The sequence below is a fragment of the Heterocephalus glaber genome, unplaced genomic scaffold, assembly GCF_053883595.1.
Source record: "Heterocephalus glaber isolate CG9 unplaced genomic scaffold, H.glaber_assembly_v1.0 deba00000071, whole genome shotgun sequence".
Lineage (NCBI taxonomy): Eukaryota > Metazoa > Chordata > Mammalia > Rodentia > Bathyergidae > Heterocephalus > Heterocephalus glaber.
This window is the reverse complement of record NW_028258137.1, coordinates 27,306,322-27,331,701: the sequence shown is the minus strand read 5'-3', so window position 1 is coordinate 27,331,701 and position 25,380 is coordinate 27,306,322. Positions and strand designations below refer to the sequence as shown.

At 37.2% G+C, this 25,380-nt stretch overlaps 1 protein-coding gene and 2 non-coding genes across 18 annotated transcripts in view; all 3 read right to left on the bottom strand.

Moving 5' to 3' along the window:
- Cnot1 (CCR4-NOT transcription complex subunit 1) overlaps positions 1-25,380 on the bottom strand; it is an 88,068-nt gene that overhangs the window by 19,213 nt on the left and 43,475 nt on the right. For 7 of the 16 annotated variants that reach the window (XM_087205719.1, XM_087205744.1, XM_087205727.1 and 4 more), the window contains 18 exons: positions 23,158-23,308; positions 21,399-21,600; positions 19,986-20,117; positions 18,482-18,606; positions 17,848-18,134; positions 15,920-15,998; positions 14,417-14,647; positions 13,986-14,126; positions 12,818-12,997; positions 10,168-10,284; positions 9,730-9,840; positions 9,100-9,177; positions 8,656-8,833; positions 7,725-7,855; positions 2,342-2,638; positions 1,291-1,431; positions 1,094-1,198; positions 359-478 (listed from right to left, as the gene is read on the bottom strand). In XM_087205719.1, the coding sequence (XP_087061845.1) occupies positions 359-478; positions 1,094-1,198; positions 1,291-1,431; positions 2,342-2,638; positions 7,725-7,855; positions 8,656-8,833; positions 9,100-9,177; positions 9,730-9,840; positions 10,168-10,284; positions 12,818-12,997; positions 13,986-14,126; positions 14,417-14,647; positions 15,920-15,998; positions 17,848-18,134; positions 18,482-18,606; positions 19,986-20,117; positions 21,399-21,600; positions 23,158-23,308 (2,806 nt within the window). Of the gene's footprint in view, positions 1-358; positions 479-1,093; positions 1,199-1,290; positions 1,432-2,341; positions 2,639-7,724; positions 7,856-8,655; positions 8,834-9,099; positions 9,178-9,729; positions 9,841-10,167; positions 10,285-12,817; positions 12,998-13,985; positions 14,127-14,416; positions 14,648-15,919; positions 15,999-17,847; positions 18,135-18,481; positions 18,607-19,970; positions 20,118-21,398; positions 21,601-23,157; positions 23,309-25,380 lie in introns of all 16 variants that reach the window. The other 9 variants (XM_087205709.1, XM_087205735.1, XM_087205740.1 and 6 more) reach the window with 3 other exon arrangements.
- Positions 11,774-11,909, bottom strand: LOC147830663 (small nucleolar RNA SNORA46). The gene has a single exon (XR_015449663.1). It is a non-coding gene; the product is annotated as a small nucleolar RNA SNORA46 (small nucleolar RNA).
- Positions 22,514-22,650, bottom strand: LOC147830662 (small nucleolar RNA SNORA50). Its single transcript, XR_015449666.1, has one exon. It is a non-coding gene; the product is annotated as a small nucleolar RNA SNORA50 (small nucleolar RNA).

Sequence of the window (25,380 nt, the reverse complement as noted above, 5' to 3'; positions counted from 1 at the left end):
CCTTAGACAGCATCTCACAAAGTTGCCCACATTGGCCTCAAATTTGCAATCCTCTTGCCTCAGCCTCCCCAGTAGTTGAGATTACAAGGGTGGGCCACTATGCCTAGCTAAATTCCTCTAATTAAGTTCAACACTGAAGTAAAAATCAATCTCATGAATTTTAAATGCTTGCTGTATTTAAATAACAAAACAAAACCTCCATCATGCTTATCTGATACAAATCCTTGTAATTTAAGTAACTGTGGGTATATTTTCCCCCTGAAACTTGAGCTCCTGGGAGGATAAGTGTTATATTAACTGACAACAACATTCAACATAGACTATAAAACTTTCAATTCAATCCAAGACAAGTACTCACCTTCATGGGCTGAGCTAAAAATCCTGTAGGCTGACTTAAGTCATTCGTGGGCAAGAAGCCAGGCACATTGCGTGCAAACTCTTCATAAACAGCCAGCTGCTTTGGGTCCACACCACCAACCTTGGAACGAGAGAGCTTATTTTAACAAGAAAGCACTGCACAATGAAAGGAACTTTCAAATAGTGGAATGTCTGTATGGTAGTAACAACAGGGGTTATGTCAAGAGTCACTACAACATGTAAGGGCACAACTGAGCATGCATGCCACACATAGTTCAGAAGAGGATTTCCCATTTTCCTGAGTTACCCCATTCATAAATTGATTAAAAAATTTCCACTGGAAAATGCCTCAAATAGGACCTTTGCCTGTACAGTTCTCCTTTGGAGCTGGCAAATGATATCAGATCACCCATCATCTTGTTGGGACGGACCATTAAGCACTACCAATAAGAACATAAACACCAGAAAATATGACAAAGGAAGCCCAAGCTGGGAGACAGAAGGTTAACAGGCACATAAACTCTTAACAGTAGCACTTCAACAACTTTGGGGAGTGGGGAAATCTAAGATATTGCTATACTGACTCACCAGGCAGTTTCAAGTGAAAATGCTAGTGGGGATGAGAGGCTTCTCTCAGAGACAACATTTAACCCTACTGTCCTAGTCCTGGTAAGGGCCCAAGTAACAACAACGAAAAGAAAAAATAAAGGCTGGGAGAGACAGTCCCAATTCTTACTTTCAGCCTGATTTGCTCTGGCATCCGCTCAGCTTGGTATGTTAATACAACAGGATCACAGTATCGGCGTCCTTCTTGCCTAGCATGTTTTCTCAGCTCAAATTCCTGCAAACAAAAAAAGTCACTGAGGTTCTTGTTATGAAGCACTTTTAATTAAAAAATAACCAAAACTTAAAAGTCAAGTGCTAAACACTTACAGTTGCTAATCTCTTGTCCATTTCAGGGCCTGCTTTTTCTACGGCAGTCTTTTGAATAAAACAGCAAGCTAATTCACAATTGTCCTGAGCTAACTGAGCAGCTGCCTGATCCATCATTTCCCTTTGCTGTGGGGATGCAGTCTATTTGGAACAGAAAAAAATGCAAAGGAAAGAAAAAATAATTTAAAGTTGATGTAGATACAGGAAATGCAATGGATTCAAATTCATTTTCATTTCTGGCAGTACTTAATAAATCAGCTATGATCCTGAAATATTCTCAATAATCAGCTCCCTCCATCCACCGAACACTGCCAGGTGTAGTGGCACATGTCTAGAATCTCGGCACTTGGGAGGGCTGAGACAGGAGGATCACTGCTGAATTCAAGGCCAATCTGGGGTATAATAGTTCAAGGCCTGGACTACATAGTGAGACCCTGTCTCAAAAAAACCAAACCAAGGGCCAGGGATTTAGCTCAGTGGCACAGCGCCTGCCTCGAAAGCACAAGGTCCTGAGTTCGATCCCCAGTACCAAAAAAAAAAACCCCAACCAAAACAAAAAACACTGAACATTTATCAATTTGTTGTGAATATGGTAAAGAACATGAAAACAGTAAGGCAATGAGCAAAAGAATTATTTACCATGACATACACGGGAGACTCAAAACTAACAAATCACCTGAACAGAAAATGTATGCTGATTACTGTACATGCAAAACTCACCAAAGTAATTTGGTAGTGTCCTACTCCAACTGTATTAATCTAAATTCTTCATGGATAACAACTGATATTGTTAATTTATTCTTTAAAAATTTCTGTCATTTCTTTAAGCCAAAAATATTGTGTACTTAACCCTCTAACACTATTAGGGGTACAATAAAGAGCAAAAAGCAGGTATGTTGCTTTACCTTATAGAACTAGTTAGTTATCTATGAAGGAAGACATCTAACACAGTGATTTTACAATTAAGTGGTAATGTGCACTGCCAAAGGCAAAGAAAAGCAGATTCAGCAGTAGTAAGTTTTGTACTATATCAAATAAATAACCAACTTACACGAAGGGCTGAGGCAAAACTGCTTTTGAGGTTGGTAGAGATGCTCATCAGCAAAGGTTCCCTGCAGGTAATCATAGCCATGCCAGCTGTCAAGTTACGCATCATGTGATGAGCTGCTATTCGCATTCTCGATTCCTCAGAATCCAGGGCAAAATCCTTCCTGACTATTTGTTCACAAGTAGTCATAGCAATCTTAATCGACCGATCCACCACAGGATGGACCAGCTCCTGGACAGCCCGTTCAATTGCTTGACGAACACATTGCTTCAACTGAGGATGGGCCTGAAACAAAGGAATCTAGGGGGAAGAAGGGTAGAGAAGATGACAAATTAAATCAACAGTTTGTTCAAAATATGAAAGCCCAATTTGGATTAGTGATCACTCCCATGATTCTGGAACTACTTCAAAGTTAACAGAAACTACAGTTGTATACTTAGAAGTAACCAATGAAAACCCCAGAAAACAGAAGCAGGGCTACATAGAGAGGAATAAAAGTATTCTATATATCTTTTGATCCATACTACAAATATTCATTTAATGACCTACCTGTTTAATAACTGTTCAGATTTACGACTCGCCACTCAGACTTATGACCTGTCCTTTGGGTTTTTTTGGTACAGTTTTGTACATCTTTTTATAGAGCCTCAATGTCTTTTTTTTTTTTACAATACACCTTGTTTAGACAGTAATGTAATTTTTGCTGATACTACACAGGACAGTACTGTAGTTTAATGTTCTGTAATACTTTACAGTACTGCATGTAAGAGTTATGCAAATAAAAGTCAAGTCACCAAGTTGTTTCTCTTGACCATTTCTTTGGTCTGAATATTGTAATGTACACACTAAATACTGTAATTCCTCAGAATAGCAAAAGATTGTGCAGTGACTGCTACGCACTGATTCATTTGTAATAAATTTTCCTGATCTTTCATGTCTGGTATAAAATACACACTAATAATCAAGTGGGTCTCTTTCACTTTCTGAATTTCTAAATAATTTAACAGCTACTAATAATGAACACAACAACATTCGAATTACTGAGGGATTAAGACTTTTAGATCTGGGTCCCACACACACACACATTAACACACACCCTACTGCATTTACAGAAGGGGAAAGAGGAAAAAGAAGATTAATATGATCTCTAAAATATTTTCAGGTGGGACAGGGATTTAGCTCAGTTGCACCTCCACGCCTGTCTGGCAAGTGCAAGGTCATGAGTTCGATTCCTAGTATGGGGAAGAAATTTTTTTTCAAGTCCTTTTAATACAAAAGTTCAGCCAAGTGTGGTGGTGCATGCCTGTAATCCCAGCACTTGGGAGGCTAAGGCAGGAGGATCAGTGAGTTTGAGGCCAGCTTGAATTACATAGTAAGACCCTGTCTCAAAAACAAAAAGACAGGCTGGGGAGTTAGCTCAGTGGTTCTGCCGCCTGCCTCACAAGCACAAGGTCCTGAGTTCGATTCCTGGTACTAAAAAAAAAAAAAACCAAGACAAAAAACAAAACAAAAACCTTGAAAATATAAAAGTTCAAAGCATTAGTGGTACTCTTTTTTTTTTTTTTTTGGTACCAGGGATTGAACTCAGGACCTTGCACTTGTGAGGCAGGCAAGTGTTACTGTTATACCTATTTTGAAAAGCAACTGATTCTGGATAAAACATGTTATTAAGCAGAAGAGAAGACTGAAATAATTAAGTAATAAATTGCCACTCTAAATATATAGAATAAGTACTACTTCTGACTGTAGGAAAAGGGGTGAGTCATGGTGGCACACATCTATAATCTCACCATTCTGGAAGGCTGAAGCAAGAAGATCCTAAATTCTTTTTTTTTTTTTTTTTTTTGCTTAAATTCTTTTATTGGTACATTTTAGGTATACAATATTTACATTTATCATTGAGTACTTGTACCTGTACATGATGTATCTTTTCCCCATTACCTGTGTGCCCTTCACCCCTCCACCCTTCCCTATTTACATGCTTCATTTCCATTTTTTTTTCTTTTCTCATAATTTTTCCTTTTCATTCTTTCCTTTCCCCATCTCCTCCCACCACCCCTACCCTTTTGGACCTTTTCCTTTTTCAAAGTATCAATTATTAGTTATTAACCCTTTTAGTCCTTATTTACACTCTCAGTTTCTCACTCTAGAGAAACTATTCGGTATTTACATGTGTGTCTTATTTATTTCACTTAAGAGTATGGCCTCAATATGCATCCATTTAGCTATAAATGACTCTAGTTTCTCATTCTTTATGGCTGAGTAGTACTCCATTTTATAAAAAAACCCACATCTTCTTTATCCAGTCTCCAGTTGATGGGCACTTGGGCTGTTTCCAAGCTTTAGCTATTACAAACTGTGACGCTATAAACGTGGGTACACATATATCTCTGTGATATGATTCTTTTAATTCTTTTGGGAAAACACCCAGCAGGGGAATAGCTGGGTCAAATGGAACCTCCAGCCCTGTTCTTTGAGGTATCTGCACACTGATTTCCATAGTGGTTGCACCAGTCTGCACTCCCACCAACAATGGAGAAGGGTTCCTTTCTCTCCACACCCCTGCCAGCATTTATTATTGGTTGATTTCTTGATAGCGGCCACTCTTTTTGGGGTGAGGTGGAATCTCAGTGTTGTTTTCATCTGCATCTCTCAATGACCAGTGATGTTGAACATTTTTTCATGTTTATTTGCTGCTTTTACTTCTTTGTCTGAGAAATGTCTGTTCATTTCAGATGCCCATTTTTGAACTGGGTCTTTGAATCTGGGAGGTCTGATTTTTTTCAGTTCTTTATATATTCTAGATAGTAGCCCTTTGTCTGAGTTACAGCTGCTAAAACATTTTTCCCACATTGTAGGTTGTCTATTAGCTCTGTTGGTGGTTTCTGTTGCAGTGCAGAAGCTTTTTCTTTCTTTTTTTTTTTTTTTAGTACTGGGGATGCAACTCGGGTCCTTGAGCTTGCACAGCAGGTGGCGAAACCAATCCCCAGCCCTATAGAGTATCTTTTTTTTTCCCCCAGCACAGGGGATCGAACTCTGGACCTTGTGCTTGCAAGGCAGGTGGTGGAACCACTGAGCTTGAGCTAAATCCCTGGCATAATTTTTTTTTGTGTGGAATAGTTATTTTGTTTTATTTATTTATTTTTTTGTACTGGGAATCGAACTCGGGTCCTTGCGCTTGCGCAGCAGGCAGTAGAAGCTTTTTAATAAGATGAAATCCCAGTTGTTGATTCTTTCTGCTAGTTCCCATGCTACTGAGGTTTGGTTCATAAAGTCTTTTCCTATGCCAATATCTTCAAGAATTCTACCTAACTAATCCCAGGGATGCAAGGATGGCTCAACATTCGTAAATCAATAAATGTAATACACTATATTAACAGAGTCAAGGACAGAAACCATATGATCTCAATAGATGCAGAAAAAGCATTCGACAAAATCCAACACCCATTCATGATAAAAACCCTACAGAAAATTGGAACAGAAGGTCTTTATCTCAACCTGATTAAGGCTATCTATGAAAAACCAACAGCCAACATCATACTAAATGGTCAAAAACTGAAAACTTTCACGCTAAAATCAGGAACAAGACAAAGATGCCCACTATCACCACTCCTGTTCAATATAGTTCTGGAAATGTTAGCCACAGTAATTAGGAAAGAGAAAGAAATAAAAGGAATAAAGATAGGAAAGGAAGAAGTTAAACTCTCATTATTTGCTGATGATATGATACTTTACATAGAAGACTCAAAAAACTCTACCAAAAGACTTCTGGACTTAATTGTCAGATTCAGTAGAGTAGCTGGATATAAGGTCAACACTCAAAAAACAATAGCCTTCTTATACACAAATAGTAGACGCATTCAGAAATTAGGGAAACAATTTCTTTTACAATAGCATCCAAAAAACTGAAATATCTAGGAATCAATCTAACAAAGGAAGCAAAAGACCTCTATGCTGAAAACTACAGCACCCTGAAAAAGGAGAACAAGGAGGATATAAGAAAGTGGAAAGACATCCCTTGTTCCTGGGTAGGAAGAATCAATACAGTGAAAATGGCCATACTTCCAAAACAGCTATATAGATTTAATGCAATGCCAATTGAAATTCCAACAATATACTTCAGAGCTAGAGAAAACAATCCAAAAATTCATTTGGAACCAGAAGAGACCTAGAATAGCAAAAGCCATTCTGGGCAACAGAGACATGGCTGGGAGTATCACAATACCCAACTTGAAGCTATACTACAAAACTACTGTGATAAAAACAGCATGGTACTGGCAAAGAAACAGACCCGAGGATCAGTGGAATAGATTAGAAGATGCAAAAACAACTAATACTCAGCCACCTCATCTTTGACAAAGGAGCCAACCACCCTCATTGGAGTAAAGATAGCCTATTTAATAAATGGTGTTGGAAAAACTGGATTTCAACCTGTCAGAGATTAAAACTAGACCCAAGATCCTAAATTCTAACCCAGCCCCGGTAACTCTGGGGCTTGGTGAGATCCCACCTTTTAATTTAAAAAAAAAAAAATTCTTTTTAAAGGGCTGGTCAAGTACAGGTGTGTAGGGGTGAGGTTGGGGCTTTTGGAAAAGGGACAGATGAGTAGTTTGTTTTTTTCAGACAGGTCTTGCTATGTAGTTTAGGCTGGCCTTAAACTCACAGCGATCCTCTAGCCTCAGTCTCCCAAGTGCTGGGATTACAGGCATGTGCTACCATGCCAGGCTCAATGAGAGGTTATCTTACCTGATACTTACAGACCAGACAGTTTCTTGGAACTAAGCCACAACAACATGATTAAAAAAAGTACTAAGGGGGCCGGGGATTTAGCTCAGTGGTTTTGCCACCTGCTGCGCAAACGCAAGGACCCGAGCTTGATCCCCGGTTCCGCCCCCCCGCTGGCCCAAAAAAAGTACTAAGTCTCACTTCAAGACTCTAGCTTACAAATTTTACATACAAAGATCAGCTCAGTTCCAGTTATCTGCCAAAAGAAATGGCTTAATACAAGGCTAACGTGAAATGAATATAAAAGCAAAAAATCTATAAGGGCCTGGAATGTGAATGTGGGTCAGTAGTGGAGTGTGCGTTTAGTGTTCCATCTCCAGTCCAGAAAAAAAAAAAGGGGATATAGTATACATTAAGGGTCTTTTGACCTGCCTAAGAATTATCCAAGAATGTGATTTTATAGCTGTCTTAACTGAATTGTCATGGGATGGAATAAGAGGAGACAATATAAACACTAATCAGTTAAGACTACTTTAAAGAGAAGAAAAAAATCCCAACTGTACCACATAGCAATTCTAGATCTCTACTCTGACAAAACACTGCAACCTAATAATCCAAAATAATGAAGAAATAGAGGTGACCCAGAGTAGTGTTTACTTACTGTTGGGTTTAGTGTTATGTGTGGTGCCAGGCCTGCAAGGGAATACACATTGATGTCATGGTAGCTGTACTGCGGCTGTGGTGGAACCGTGGCTGTACAGGTAGTGCTGGTTGCTGGAGTTGTAGAAGTTGCTAAAAAGAGATAAGAGATTAAAAACACAAACACACATAAATTAGGTGACTTTACAATAAAATTACCTGGAGGTTAAGTGGTCATTATTTGAAACTAACTGGATTAGTCTTATAGGAGGAGATGTCTTAGGTCTTCTCTTTCCCATTCTGAAATGGAAATTCTATTATCATATTTTGATGTAAACAAAGCATGTAAACTTTTATCAGTAGTAGTGGACCAAAGCACAAAAACCAACTGAACGGTCAGGTGAAGCTCTACCAGCAGGCCCAAGCCTTCTAGGCTTAGTCTGTTATTACAGATGTCTATTTTCAACTTACTGTGCTACCAGGTTTACCTGGAAATTTTTAGTTGCCAACAGAAAAGCTCATTTATTCTGTCCATACCTCACAATTAGTCAGTATTCCTGCAAGCCACCTCAATTCCTCTTATCATACTGATGCAGATAAAATAATCTGTTTCCCTGGCAAGTCAGCCTGATTTGATAAATCCCCACTTTGAGCCATAACACAAGGCATCGTGCCATAAATTAGTTCTGAGATTGTAAGCAATGGTAAGAAAAAACAACTGATTAAATATCATTTAGTTAAAAATACTATATAAATTACAAGGATGAAATCTAACAAGGTTAAGACTTAAGCCTAGGTATTACTTTTACTTTATAACTTAGGAGGCTCACCAAAGCAGCACGCAAAATGTCAACAGCACACTCAGTGGAGTAACTGCAAGTTGCTGCACACATGGAGATAGACCATTTGAGAGAACTTTCTAGCTAAGAGGGTTACACTTAATTGTCACTTACTTGTGGTTGTGATGGGAGGAAGTTCTTCTGGCTGCTTGACATCTTTTTTTGGTGCAGAGAGTTGTTCATCTAAGTTCTTTAGGCGATCTTTATCCTTTAGAAGGTTTCCAGGTTTTAGCTCATTGATATCCAATGCAAGGTTCTTACAGAGGACCTCGATCTCAAACTTCAAATTTAACTGTGTGATTTCAACATGTGATTAGAATTTTGAAAAGATAAATTTAAGTTTTATTGAAAATATACTCAACCCATTATAGTGCTTTCCTCCAGATATTCTGCCTTTACCGTACATTTTAACAAGGTCAAAGCAGAGAATGTGTAGGGCAGGGGATTTAGCTCAGTGGTTTCGCTGCCTGCTGCGCAAGCACAAGGACCCAAGTTCGATCCCCGGTACCAAAAAACAAAACAAAAGCAGAGAATGTGTGAAAGATGCAACAAATTTACCTTTAAATCATGTTCCTGATGCAACTCAGCTAATACATTCATAATTGCCATTGTCCAGGGGTTTGGTGGCCTGAAAACCTATAAGAAAAGCTTTATGTTAAACTGGTCCCCAAAATCAACCTTAATTAAATTAGATTATTTAAAAGTTAGGGCCAGGGATTGAGCTCAGTGGCGCCACACCTGCCTTGCAAGCACAAGGTCCTGAGTTGATCCCTGGTACTGGAAAAAGAAAAAGTTAAAAATTTAAATCTGTATGATAACAAAACCCTTTGCTGGGCATGGTGGTACACACCTGTAATCCCAGCACTCAGGAGGTTGAGGCAGGAGGATCGCTGAATTCAAGGCCAACCTAAACTACATAGCAAGATTCTGCCTTTAAAAAAAGAAACAAAACCCCTCACCTTCCCACCTACTCATATAGAGCATATTTTAGAAAAAATAGTAAAACCCAAAGCCATGAGACTCAGTCTTGTAATTTCATCTAACTTTGCAAATTGGATAACTATGATCCACGAAGAAAAACTGAACTAGCTTTATGGTGACAACCAAGAATATAAACCCTTGGACGTTGTGCTGAAACAAGCCAATTCTTACAGATTATCCATGTATAAAATATTAAAATCTACTCACCACACTACGAATACTAGACTCTAAGACTTTGGCAACAAAGGGCACTACATAGAGCAACTCTTGTTGTCCTTTAACATAAGCTTCTAGCAGCAAAGACTTCACATCCAAGTCCTAGAATTAAAATAGAAAAACTCAAATGCTGGAAACATACTACAAAAGCCCAAGTGCCCACAGAAGCATTATTTCACTAAATTCATCATCAAAATAGGAACTAACATAATATCTGACTTCTGTCTTAGAAACAGAGCAACACTCATACCTTACTGACTTTTCTTTACTCTAAAATAAATGTAGGAGCATGGACATAGAATTTGGAATTCAAAACACAAGCTAATGTTTTATGAAAATCAAATAATCATTAAAATCGTTTCCCAAAAGTCAGTACATAATACACCATAACATTCTCAAACTTTACATAAACCTTTAGTTGAAACTCACAGTGTGCAGGATGGGTTTATTTTTAGCTAATGTGATCATTCCTAGCCAATGTCCCAAGTTCTTCAGCAAAGAACGATCTGAAAAATTGGCTGCAGCTTTATCAGAGGTCAGGAGCACCTGAAATAGTGTAGGATTCAGTAAATAAAAATTAATTTATGAAAGAAAAATTTCCAACTAAATGCTTGAGAAATCCATTATTCTATTGTAAAAACAAGCCATCAATTCTAATACACCTCCAAAGTAAGAGTTACTTCATTATATCATATTAATATTATTTTGTGGTTGATTATCAAACATACATTTTTACCATTAAGAAGCTTTTTTAGGGGCTCGGAATGTACCTCAGTGATAGAGCGCTTGCCTAGTATGTACAAAGCCCTGGGTCTGATTCCCCAGCACCAAGAAAAAAACAAAGAAGATTTTACTTTTTCAGAATAGGTACAGGAACAGGGGATATAGGTGAGTGGTGCTGTACCTGCCTAGCAAGCGCAAAGTCCTGAATTAGATTTCCAGGTACTGGGAGAGGAAAAAAAAAAAAGAACAGGTATAGGTAATAGGTATTAGGGTATAGGTACAGATTGAGCACCCCTAATTTGAAAAATCTGAAATCCAAAATGCTCCAAAATCTGAAAATTTTTCAGGGCTGACATGATGCCAATAAATGAAAGTTCCACACCTGACCTCATGTGATGAGTTGCAACCAAAAGTGAGATACATTAAAAACATCACATACAATTATCTTCAGGCTACGTGTATATGAAACAAATGGATTTTTTTTTTTTTGGTACCGGGGATCGAACTCGGGTCCTTGCGCTTGAGCAGCAGACGGCAAAACCACTGAGCTAAATCCCCGGCCTGGATTTAATTTTAATTTGGGTCCCATCACGCAAATTTTCTCATTAGGCAGATACAAATATCCGAAAGTCTGGAAAAAACTAAAATCAGAATTCTTGTCCTAAGCATTTCAGATAGGGGACACTCAATCTGTAGTACAAATACACTGTACAAAATTCAAAAAGGACACATGGTTAAAAATGTCAGGTATCCTTCCATAGGAAAGTATTTGAAAACTCTGAAAACTTCAGGTAGGTTTAAAGCAGAATGACCACAGATCTATTTTGAAGAGCTAAATTCAATTTAAATTAATATTGTAATTTTGCTTGTTACTCCTTCAAAGAACCAAACATATGGAAGAATATAATAAAATAGTTATTTATGGCCTAGGGATTGAGCTCAGTGATGCCACCACCTGCCTTGCAAGCACAAGGTCCCGAGTTGGATCCCTAATACCAAAAAAAAATAAAGCTATTACAATCTTTTGTATATCCAGGTCATTATATAGTGTATTTCTTTAGTCAACTAAGGTTACTTCCTAAAATATACTCTATATTGCTTATTCACTTCTTTTCAAGTATCTAGAAAATCCAATTCATTTAACCAATTCTCCAGTTACTGTATTTCCTAAGGACAGAACACTCACAGAAGTATGTTTTGGGCACCAGCACAATTTACGGGTAAATTTTTATTTAAAGGACAAGATCTTAAAATTCTGCCTTAGTAGGCAATAACTTTCATCACTACTGTCAGGTAATAAAATCTAACAAAGTTCTGTTCCTTAACTCCACAAAGCAACAGCAGAATGGCCCAAGTCAGCTGTTCAAAATAAAGAGCCAGGAATTCTTTTGCACTACAGCGTAACCAAGAATGGGGAAAATTCCCATTCATAGTTTAAATATAGTGCTGGTTCCTAAAACAATCCCAAATTATTTGGCAAAGAATGATCACAGTTGTATGCTGATTTATATTGTTTTCTTGAAGAAGGAAAAAAAACTTTCTCCTAGAAATAAGTAATGATTTAGAAATCAAAACACCTGAATTCAAGAGCTTGACCTTAAGATAAATTGCAGAGAACTCTCGAGAAAAGCCATTCCACAAGTAGGTATTTAGAGATACCCAGAACCTGACTAACAGAAGCTATAAATAAAACCATTTATTACCATATGGTTTGCAATAGTTATAGTGCTTAGTAACCTAAATATCTAGCAGCAAATATGGATCCATTTAATGGTTTTCTGTAATATTATTTTTATAAAACAGATTCTAGAGCAAAGAGTATATTTAAATAAAATTCTAAAGGAGGAAAATCAAGTTAAAAAGATGGGAGACTGAGGCCGACCTGAGTAATTTAGACAGCCTCAGAATAAAAAAGGCTGTGAATATTGTTCTGCTCTCTGGGAGGGAGGCAGAGAGGGATAGAGAAGTTGATACTACATATATATGATATGCTAAACAATGCTGTTTTCACGCACAACCGACAGTGAAGTTCTAAAATCACACAAAGAATGATGAACACATTCAGAATAGTAGTTACATTAAATGTAAACAGTGTATAGGGCTGTAAGAGTAAATTACACAGTATAAACAGTGCACAGGGCTTTAAGAGTAAATTCTTTGTGAAATTTAGTTCTATATTTTAAACACAACCTAGAGCAATTTCCACAGATACCTAATGTACACAATATATAAAGAAGAGCAAACCAATGCCTCAAAAAAACCCCAAAAAACCCAAATGCCTCAAATTCCACCTGTGCAATCAAGTGTTATCCAGTTCAAAGCAATTATTAAAGAAAATGAAAAAGTTAACTCTTACTTTGATGTTTCTGTAAGTCTCGTTCAGAACCATCTTGTTAAATTCAGGGTTCTTCAGTGTGTCAAGGAAGTTTGAATACAGGCTGTGGAAGTTTGGCTCAATGCTGACCCTCTTCATAACTAGATACTGTGAAACCCAAGGCATAAACTCTTCCTTTACAGTTTCTTTCAGCTCTTCAACCTACCCAATCAACAGGGCAGAAACAGCACAGAAACACACTATGATTAAGTAAGGTTTGGTTTCTGTAAACCATACTACAGCATGTGCCTTCTTGCAAAATTACATGATGCTAAAGGCACCACAGTTCTCTCTCCCTGTGACAGATAAAAATTCTAATGTATAGTATGTTCAATTTTATGGTAGTATAGAGTCAATCACTTCTCAAACTATGAGTAGTTAGAAACTGTACATATATAATCACTTTCAGCTTTATTTTTTGAGACAGGGTCTTGCTGTGTACTTCAGGCTGGCCTCGAACTCATGGCGATTATGCTTCAGGCTCCCAAGTGCTGGGATTACAGGGATGTGCCACCATCCCCAGCTCACTTTCAGCTTTAAAATTATAAAACATGTATTAGTTCCTGCCACCATTCCCAGCCCTGCAAAATCTTTTATTATTAAACTACAACGTGACATTAACAGATATAAACAGAACTATATCTTCTTAAATTTGAAGCTTTTTTTTCAAAAAAGTGTGTTACATAAAAGCCTTTCCCCCTAACCTGGGATTTTTGAAAGCTGTTTCTTACACTGTGTCTTAAAACTAACTTCATTTGGCTAATCTTAATCGCTGACACTGTCATTTGCAAGTACTGTCTTAGCATAGATTCTTAGATAGGAAGCGTCATTCTTTATGCTTTTCACAAGATCTTCATTATTGGGTACCTAATAAACATTCTGAAATCTCAAAAGAAATGAGTAATAACTACATACAAAAATGAAATCTTAAAAAAAAAAAAAAGAAATCTTCTAATATCATGAGACCATAAAGTTTATTTCCAAAAGTGGTACTATATATATACTTACAAAAACCACAACTACTATTTAGAGATAAAATATTTATGGTTTTATTACCTCTACCTTTAAATTATTAAAAAGGATCAAAAACAAGTCCCTAAACAGAGTAGGGAAAAAGGAGAGAGTATTTAAACTATGACACCATGCTCACCTTTTGTGTCATATTTGACTGTGAGAGATTGTTGAAAATAAAAGCAATTTTTTCTTGGATATTTTCTGGGGGCTCCACAATTCTCTCAGTTTGATCTGTGGCCACAAGTAGAGTATCTATATTTGTGGTATTGATAGAAGGCTAAAATAAATAAATAAATAAATAAACAAACAAACAAGTACATAAGGTAAAGCTGTTGAAATGCTTTCTTTGAAAATTTCCAGAAATTCCATTAGTATGAAAAATATGCAAGGTATGACTGTGCACTGGAAGTGTATGCAAGAACATATACTGAACTATTAATAGTTGCTAGCTCTGGAAAATGCTGGGAGAGGAGGTACAAAATGTGTTATAAGAAAATTAAAATACATACTTACTAATGGATATACTACAACATAAATCCTGAGGAAAAAAAAAAAAGACCCACTTACTGGCACATCTTTCTTGAAGCTGACTCCAGTTGGCCTGGTGACTGTGACCGTTTTAGCAACAGTGGTAGTTGTTGAGGTGGTTACCAGAGTGTTAACCTGACCAGCAAGAGGTGCTTTTGCTGGAACCTGGGCCTGAGCCTGGGCCTGAGCCAGTGCAATACTTCCAGGAGTTGTGATAGAGCCCTGCATCTTCACAGGAGGGTCTCTAGACTGCTGTCCATACTCGATATACTACAGGGGTAAGAGAAAGAAACATATTAAAAGAGGTCTTAATAGAAATTAATTATATGCTCTTCACTTGTGAGAGGGTAAAAAGTAATTTCAGAGTCCTCTTTAAATTTCTCTCTTGTTAATTCTTGCTCCATCCTGGCACTCATACATAAGCAGATACCACGGACTCCTTCAAAGATAAAGTATGTGTATGTTTAACTATTTATAAGGTAACTAGTCTGCCAAAAAAACTTTAAAAAGGAGCCCAAATATCTGCATATAAATTTCTCTGGGCCCTTAATAAATACAAAGTTCAAAAGTTTTTAGAATGCATATAATAACTGGTCTCTTTTTGATTGAATGCTCCTAAGAAAACTAAGGCATGTAAAGCATATCATATGGTAAGTCATATCTCAGTAAAGCTATTACCTCAAAACAAAACAAAAAAATACTACCGAGACAACTGAAGGTGAAGCAACACATTAATAGACCTTGTTGGGCCGGTTTTTTTTTTCACCTCACAGGATCAATAAATCTCCATCCCTACTCACCAAACATAAATTACAGAGCTGACATAGGATTCTTGGGCTACTTCAACAATCTTCACCTAGCAAAACTAAAGCTATCATCCACACATATAATAATTTTGATAATAAAAATAATTATAATTTTAGGAGACTGAGTCAGAAGGATCACAAGTTGAAGGTCAATCTGGGCAACTTGGTGAAATCTTGTCTCAAAATTTAAAAATATCCAGGGATGTAGCCCAATAGTAGAGAACTTGTACATGCAAGAGGGTCTGGGTTGAATTCCTACCATCACCAAAATAAAGAAAAAAGTTTAAACCTGATCTTCCTTATTACTTACAAAAATATAAACCTATAATTTATATACTTTATATAAAAAAGGTTGGAAGTATATAGTAAAGACTGATCAATTCCAGTTTTGTATAAACTGATAGAAGGTATGAAAAATGCTTATCAACCCCAAAAATCAATCACCGAAACAATAGTTCTGAAATTTCAAGAACAAAAACCACACAAGATCGATTGTAATATATTATTCCCTGGGTCCATGTTCCCAGAGACTGCCTCCTGCTTAAACACCTCAACAGAATCTAAGGAGGTCGTTATGGGTTGTAGTTTTAAGAAACAAACAGTAAACACTAACTATATATAGAGATCATGCCAATCACTGAAGAGTCTTAATGCCATCCCTTGCAAATCCCAAAACAAATCAAAGTAGATAAACCCTCCAACTATTATACAGGTATTAGATACTGAGGACACTTGCCTCCTGTAAATGATGTGGAAACTGCATAAAGTGACTGATAGAAGCCAAGTGCTGACAATACTGGGGGTAGTCCTTCAATCTGCCAACAAAAACATTCATTTATTATTTCATTCAAAACACAAAAAGCTGTCTTCTAAATACCAGTCTAGGTCATTTCCCTCACTCACTCTATGAATACCTAATTTGAAAAGAATGCCAAAGGAAAGAACACAAAAGTAGTGAGGAATCTAGTTGTGAACTCCCTCTTTACACATTAGAAAATAAAACATAATCTCTGCTTTTTAACACATTCCCGGCAGCTTGAACCATCAGTAGTACATGCATGACTGTCTCATCAGGTAGCTTGAACCACTGGTGGTACAAACTGATCTAATCACTTTTATCAGTCTTTTTAGTAATAAAATTAACAGAGTGTAGAAATGGACTGAATCTAGTTAACTCCTTGAATCTGAATCTGAATGATTACTGCCCAAAAATAAATAATAGTATTCAAACCAATTAAAATGCATTACAATAATCAACAAATTTATTGGATTGAAATACAATTTATATTCATGAATAGTTTATCAATAATTAATTCTCTAAATTTCAACATGGAATTCTTACAAGTACCCCACTGCTGGTATATATAATATGAATGTACAAGTGCTGTATTACAAATAAGCTATATTTCAACTTTTTTATACCATTTTAATGTTTTCTTAAAGAAGTGTAATATAATGGCATCTGGTCTGCTAAATCAACACCTCTCTTTGCATTATTATAATCAAAGACTCTCTGAGAAGCAGAACAAGTCACCCAATGGGATCACTGGTAGTTGAAGATGGTGGGAGCCATCAAATTCAAATCAGCGAGACATACGATTTACAGCCTCATCATGAATGTGTTAAAGGTCGTTTTTACTTTAAGTTAGCGGGGGCATGGTAGCACATTCCTATAACTGCAGTACTCTGGGAGGCCGAGGCAGAAAGATTACAAGTTTAAACCCACCCTGGGCAACTTAGTGAGATTCTGTCCCAAAATAAAAAGGGATGTGGATGTAGTTCAGGTCCAAAGGCCCTAGAATAAATCCCCCGCATCACAAAATAAACTAATGAACCTATTACTTAATTGAAAGGATTAGAATGGAGGTATAACTCAGTGGCACAGTGTGTGCTTAGCATAAACAAAGCCCTAGGTGAGATCACCAGAATAAGAAGAAAAAAAGAAAATGACATAAAAAAATTAATGAACCACAAAAACTTTCTGGAAAGCTCAAATTTCCACCAACAGGTGACTAGAAAAACAATTTGTAGTCAATCCAAATAATATTAAAACTACTCAGAAAAAAAAAGTGAACAAAACACTAAAACATGTATTAACATGGATGAATTTTAAAGCCATCATGTTCAAAAAGCTACATATGGGCCAGGGATTTAACTCAGTGGTGCTGCCGCCTGCCTTGCAAGCACAAGGTCCTGAGTTTGATCCCTGGTTCCAAAAAAAAAGCTACATATTATATGATTCTGTTTAAATGACACTCTGGAAAACCTTTAGAGACAAAACTTGAGAGACCAGTGATTACCAAGGGTTTGCAGAGGGAAAAAAGGGGCATTTCAAGAGGAATGACACAAATATGCAGTTTCCTGTTGTGACCATGGTTAAATGATGGTATAAACTGGTCAAAATTCAAAGAACTATATTCCTAAATGGGGTAACTTTTATGTACGTAATGCAAACAAATAAAAAGAAACAAGACCTTTCTATCTCATAGTTTTCCTTCCACTTATTTGACAACTGTAATGAATTTTTTCAATTCTTCTTCTACTTATCATCACTGGCAGATTTATATGTATAATTAAGAGGGCTGGCACCCATCAGTGGATAAATGACAGTTACTGTTCCTTATATTTAAAAAAAGGAGCTTCATAAGAAACCTATTTACTCACCTATTTTTAAATCTATCTAGTGCAGCAATCCCGAAATAATACATTTTGGATCCAAAAGGCTTGCGTAAGGCTTCAAGGACGTATCGCAGGGCTAGACCCAGTGCCATGTAAGTGACCAGTCCTTTCTCAATTATGCCACCAAAAAGGCAGGCTGTTATATGTAACTCTTTATCAGGGTACTGGGGGAAAAACCGGTATTCTTCAAACAAATTCCTTAGCATACAGTTAAATACTTCTCTTTCCCTTTTTATAGTGGAGTCTTTAAATCTCTGTAGCATTTCTAATACCTGGGAAAACAAGAGAAAAACAACACACACATAAAAAGAGTTATTACTAATTTCCTTCCTCAAATACTATTAATAGCTGACTTAACCAAAACACGAATACGTGGAGCTTAAGACAAACATTAAGGTTATACATATCTATCAAAACACTTTGCACTGGATTTCTAAAAACCTTGAAAAGGGCGTGTCTAGGCAGACATGGTGGTACATGTTTGTCACAATTACTCGAGAAACTGATGCAGGAGGATCACTTCAGACCACCCAGACAACATGGTGAGATCCTCAACTCCAAAATAAAACAAGACAGATTTGCCTAAACAATGAATAATCGGGTCATCCTAGAGACTCACCTCATCAACAGACATAGTTGGATGTGGTGGGTGATTATATATTCGCTGGAAATAGCTATTTGCTTCATCATCTATCTCTTTACTAAAGTGCTGATTTGCCTCTGGCCACACCTGAGACAAGTCCGCTATAGGAAACAAAACAACAATCAGTAGTCATGTAAGCCCTTCCTCAACAATCTTATTATAACATACTGCCAGAGAGACCAATAAACTTCTAGCATTATAGGGAAAAAACAAACTAAAGAAAGTACTAGGTGGTTAAGTTTCAATACTAAGGTGCTGTATGTAGAAGATTTTTAATACACTGCTTTACATGGCTCTATAATATTTTCTTCATCAGGACTTACAACACAAGTTTACTCAACTCAAATTCCTAACACACTTACCCTTGTCTTTGTTACTTTATAATTTAAAAATCACATATAACAATTATCAATGCATGTGCATGAGACACTGATATAAACACAAAGCATGCTACAAAACATAACATTCAGACAAGTCTTTCACACTAACATTTTTAAGTCAGCGGATATACTTTCAATTCTTGTATCATAAATATTTAGTCCCAATGATAAGAAAAACATGTAATTTAATTATACCTATGGATTGATTGACTGACTGATTTGGAGACAGGGTCTCACTACGTAGTTCAGCCTGGCCTCGAACTCTATGTAGTCTAGGCAGCCCTTGAATTGATGGCAATTCTCTTGCCTTAAGACTCCCGAGGGCTAGGATTACAGGCATGTGGCAGCACGCCTGGCACCTACGGATTTAAGATGACTTCTCTGATTTTTGGATGATAATTCTAAGGAGAGGAAACTTTCAACATTAGCAGCTTTAAATTACATCATGATTATTTTATGGCAATACATATTAAATGTAAGACTAGATTTAAAATAATTAATACATATTTATTTACTCTATAAAAGCTGACAAATTGAAAAAGGAAATCTGAAATTTTCCTGGCCCCTCCTGGCTTATTAAAAGCCCACACTAGGAAAATATTGGGTTAAAAGGAAGATTGATATAGTGTATATATATTTAAAAAGCTGAAAGTTTTCTTTTTTCTGTACCTACTTCATTCAGGATAATACCCTAAGGATGTTTCCTCTTATTAAACATTACTTTGTTCTGGCAATCCACGGCAAAAGTGACAGCTCTCATTTTTATTTTAATAACTCAAATTCATGTATTATCACTGATCTAGGATACACATCAACACATGGCTCTACTATCAATATATTAAGTCAGGGCCGGGGATTTAGCTCAGTGACACCTCGCCTGCCTCGTAAGCACAAGGTCCTGAGTTCAATCCCTGGTACCAAAAAACAAACATACATACATATATATATATATATATATATATATATATATATATATAAATAAAGTCAATGTTTTTGCCCACATAACACTAGGAACAAGTCAGACACACAATAAAAATTTTTATGTGCAGTCACACTTCACAATCACAGACAACACTACCACTTACAAGGTTTCATCTTACTCTGCTGGAATGTAGGCTGGTTCAGTCCAGAGGTGCCCAGTTTCCTCTGTACAAAAGGGTCGCTATTCACTGCAGGGAGTCCAAGAGCCCCGGTTCCTATACCAGTCAGGCTGCCTGTGCCAAGACCACCTACTAGAGAGAATGAAAGCAGCCAGGAGTTCCATTATTACTCACATTTTTTTTTTTTTTTTGGTACTGGGGATTGAACTCAGGTCCTTGTGCTTACGCAGCAGGAGGCGAAACCACTGAGCTAAATCCCTGGCCCATTACTCATATTTTTGACTTTATAAGTACCTCAGATCAGGTGTGAGTTATTTAAAAAGTTAGATTCTTTGTTAATTCCCTACGGATATCTATTTGATTTTATACACCATCTAAACTAGTAAAAATAGACAAAATGGATAATAAATTTTTTCAGCATTTAGTTCTTGAACATGCAAGAATTTAAAGTATACATCCTGGGGCCAGGGATTTAGCTCAGTGGTTCCGGCACCTGCCTTGCAAGCACAAGGTCTCCCCCCACCCCGTACCAAAAAAAAGAAGTATACATCTTAAAGCACATACCAGCATACTCAAGGAAGTCAAAGTAAGAGCAGCTGGTTTGCTTATTGTAATGATTAAAATTAGAAAATTTCATGCTACCATCTTCTTGTTGAGTCAAGACTTATTTCTCACAACTCAGGCCCAAAAAACCCCCAATCTTTGCAGGTCTATAACTACACAGAAGCACTGTTACAGAATACAAAGTCACAACATTTTAGCCCCAAAGTTTTAGGATCTTATGACTTAAAATAGTGTAGAAGACTCATAAGAAAGGAGTACCTAAAATCAAAAAATGTAAACTTTACTTCATTATAAAGTTACAGGCTAAAATATTTGGGGGGGAAAAAAAAACCTGAAAGTTTTAGGGATTTATGACCACTTTTCAAGGTGAAGTACACTAAGATAGAACATTTGCCTAAATCTAATATGTACAAGTTGCTACTTTCATTATACTGTACCAACCTGGAGTGATGCATGTGAGTTCTAGATCTAAGCCCTTTAAAATATATGATGAGTTGGTCGCTTAGCTCAGTGGTAGAGGACATGCTCAGCATATGAGCCTGAGTAATACAACAATTTTTTGTTAAAGTCATCAATACCCATTATACATACTGCCAGTTAATATGGAATCCTTGGGGCCGGGGATTTAGCTCAGTGTTTTTCCCACCTGCCTTGCAGGCGGCAAGGTCCTGAGTTCGATCCCCGGTACCAAAAAAAAAAAAATGGACTCCTTATTGAATAACTCAACAAATTTTACAGCTATAAATACCCTTTAACTCTTTCCTCTTTATCATAGTCACTCCAAACCACTTGCCATACACTAAGTAACAAAGAAATTTACAAGTATTACCCTACCCAACTCTTCCTTACCTGGAAGCTGTGATGAAAGTCCTCCAATACCGCTGAATGCAGTGGTTTGATTTGGGGTTGATAGAGGTGGAAATGCTTTTGCTGGTGACTGAGGGGTACTGAACGCAGAACCCAAATTTGGAGGGAAACCTTGCATGCTCTGTGTGTGAGGGGCAGCTGAGCCACCTATACTAAGCGATGCCATTCCAGCAAGAGGGTCAATCTAAAACAAAAAATTATAAAAACGTATTAAACATATTTCAAGGAAAGGCAGACAGACATGACACAGGTAAAGCAATCTTTAGCAACGGTTTTTTATACTCTTAGTAAACCTCAATAATCACAGGATTGTGAAGATATTTAATTTGCAATATCAAGTCAAGTATGCCAGTCTTTTTCTGCCCCTGGGAGTGCAGCTTAAACTCAGGGCCTCATGCATACTAAATCAGAACTCTATCACTGAGCTACATCCTCAGCCCTGTGCCAGTCATTTTTTTCACACTGTATCTTATAAGGAATAGGTTTAAACAATTAATCACAAAAAGAACAGTCAGAGAGGGCTACACAACTTCAAAGACAAATACTTAAAATGAATTCCCCTGTTGCTGAAAACATGTAGTAATGACAGAGCAGGTATTACATTAGGTAACCCCAACCTCTAATAAATCACTTTAAAATACAATCACAGAAATTAGAAATCAATCATTCAGTCAAAACATAGTCAAAATTTGAGAATCCTCAGCATTGGGGAAGACAGTCTGATTTTAAAAACAAACTAACCAAAACAAGGAATGCTATTCACCCAAAGATTTTTGTTTTTGTTTTTTTGGTACCAGGGATAGGAAACTCAGCACCTTGCACTTGAGAGGCAGGCAGCTGAACTACTGAGTTAAATCCCCAGCCCACCAAAAGATTTTTAAAATACTAAATGAACTTGCAGGCTTCTTAGTTTATGGCACTACTTCATGCTTTCATGACTATAGAAAATGACATGCAAATGTTTTATAAAAGCCATTGAAGAATCAGGAAGTGCTTTCTTTCCTTAAACTGCAATCAGTCATTCAATGTAGTGGGAAAGAAAAGTGGAATGTGTTGCTCCCAAAGAGAAGGGGATGGTTGATGTCAGGGAGTAACTTAAATGTCCCTTGTTTTTAAAAGAGCAGTTCAGCTGAGAGCTGAAGAGCCCCAGGTATAACACGTCATTATGCTCTAGGCACTGTTGCTTGGCCTGTGAAACTACAAACAAGAGACACCAGGTTCAAAGGCAGTGCTTATTTCTCAAGAGTTTAAGTAATACTTACTTTCTTTTCTTTTCATTTTTTTCTTCGAGCCAAGGTCTCACTATAGAGTTCAGGGTGGGCTTCAACTCACTATGTAGCCTAGGCTGGCCTCAAATTCACAGAAATCTTCCTGTCTTAGCCTTCCGAGTACTGGGATTACAGATGTGCACCACCATGCCTGGCAATACTTACCTAAATAAGTGGTTTTGTATCGTTCCTTAATCATGTTCTATTTGATGATTTAAAGTCCATTCTCAACTATGCCTATTCACAGATGACCTTTAAAATCTAGGGCCAGGGATTTAGCTCAGTGGTTCTGCTGCCTGTCTTACAAGCGCAAGGTCCTCAGTTCGATCCCCGGTACCAAAATAAATAAATAAAGCGGCTGCTATATACATGCACATATATCTAAAATGTAATAAATTCAACTTAGTAATGATGATGTTGAAACGTAATCTATTCTAATTCTATGAACAAACATAGACATAGCATTCATTTACCTGAACAGGAGAAATGGCATCTAAGCTGCTAGCACTAGGAGGGCGTCCTTTTGGCATAACTCCAGGCGGTGGCTGTCTGGCCTTATTCATAACATTACTGCAATTGGCAACCATGGTGAGGATGGTCTCTGATAACTCCTGAGAAACACTCCTAAAAAGAAGGAAAGTAAGAAACAGACTATTTCCCAAAACATTTAAATAAACTAACCTAATTTTCTAATAAAAGCGTGCATAGCTAAAGTCTGCCATACCATGCCCCTTTGCACCTAATATCAACAGATTTTCTAATATTGGCATATCAACAAAATTATACCCAAGCCAAGACAAATCAAAGCTAGCAGCCAAGTAATTCTGATATTAATGTATCATAAAAACAACATTCTTATTAACTATACAAAAGCTACCATATATATATATACATATATATGTATGTGTATATATATGTGTGTATGTGTGTGTGTGTGTATGTGTGTGTGTATATATATTTATATATATATATATATGGTCAGCAACTACACCTAGCAAGCACATAAGGAAGTCACTGATTGAAGTCTAAAATGTCACAAAGGATGTTTACTTGACAGGTAAACTCACTTTCCTATCTTAAAGTATTAGAAAACTGTGAAATTCTTTGTACCCAGAAAACTCTACACACATTGATAATCTTTTATCTTCCTGTCTCAAAAAAATTTTACTTCTGCCATTACGAAATAAAGCGGAACTAGGCACAATGGTGGATGCCTATAGTCCTAGCTAGTTGGGAGGCAGAGGACTGCTTGAGCCCAAGAGAACACCTATGAATTCATTCCATGAGGCCAGCAGTACCCTGATATCACAATTAGACAAATATAGTACAAGTAAATAATAGTTGGTTATGGTGATGCATAGCTATAATCCCAGTTATTCAGGAGGCTGAGGCAGGAAGATCACTAGTTTGAGTCTAGGCTGGGAAACTTAAAGAGACCTTAGCTCAAAATTTAAAAATGGGCTGAAGATGAAGCTTGTTGCAGAGCCTGAGTTTCACCCCCAACATTGCAATCAATCAATAGATGGGCTGGACATGTAGCTCAGTGGTACAGCAATTTCCTACCATGTGGGAGGACCTGGGTTCAACCCCCAATATAGGGAGTAAAAAAAGCCACACATATACAAAATTGTATATGTATACACATATATACTCACACAGAATGACCGACAGATTGTGACTAAAAAATGCAAGGTCTAACATCCAAAAAAACCAATTAACATAACAGATTACCTATCAAAAGAATGGGGGGGGGGGCCCACACAATCATCTCAATATATGGAGAAAAGGTCTCTGACAAAACCCTTCTGAAATAAGTCACTCAAGCCAAGCATGGTGGCACATCTCCCTAAGACCAGTTTTTGGGAGGCTGAGGTAGGAAAATCTTGAGTTCAAAGACAGCCAGGCTATACTACAAGTTCCAGGCCAGCTTAAACTAGTGAGACCCTGCCTCAACAAACCAAGGGGAAGAATGGGTGTAAATCATATGAGAACTTCCTCAATCTAATGAAGGGTATCTATGAAAAAACCCCCAGGTAGCAATATGATGACACACTGCCTATCTTCTTCAGAAAATTAATAACAAAACCAGGCATGGTGGTGCACACCTGTAATACCAACACTATGGAAGCAAAGGTAGAAGCAAGTTCAAGTCCTGCCTGGGCAACTTTTGTGAGATTTCTCTTAAAATAAAAAATACTGAAGTAGTTGGGGGATGTAGCTGGGTGATAAGCGCTAGATTCGATTGCCAGTACCATAAAGAAGGAAGGGGATAGGAGGGGAGGAAGAAATATTTAAATAAAACCACATACAATAGGAAATTACTTTTTTAAGAAACAGCTCAGCACCAGGTGTGGTGGCGCATGCCTGTAATCCCAACACTCGGCAGGCTGAGGCATAAGGACTGCCGCAAGGCCAGCCTGGACTACACAGTAAGTTCAAGGCCACCCTGAACTACACAGCAAGACCCTGTCTCGAAAAAAACAAAACAACGAAAGAAAAAAAAGTTCAAAGGGGAAAAGTATCATTTTTAACAAATGGTGCCGTGAAAATCCACATAAAAAAAAAAAAAGCCAGTGTGGACCCCTAATTCACAACACATAAAAAATTAACACAAATGCCTCTAATATTCATGTTAAACAATATGCTAATGTGGACATAAAAATCACTGGGTTGTCAGAAACTGCTGTCACTTTCAT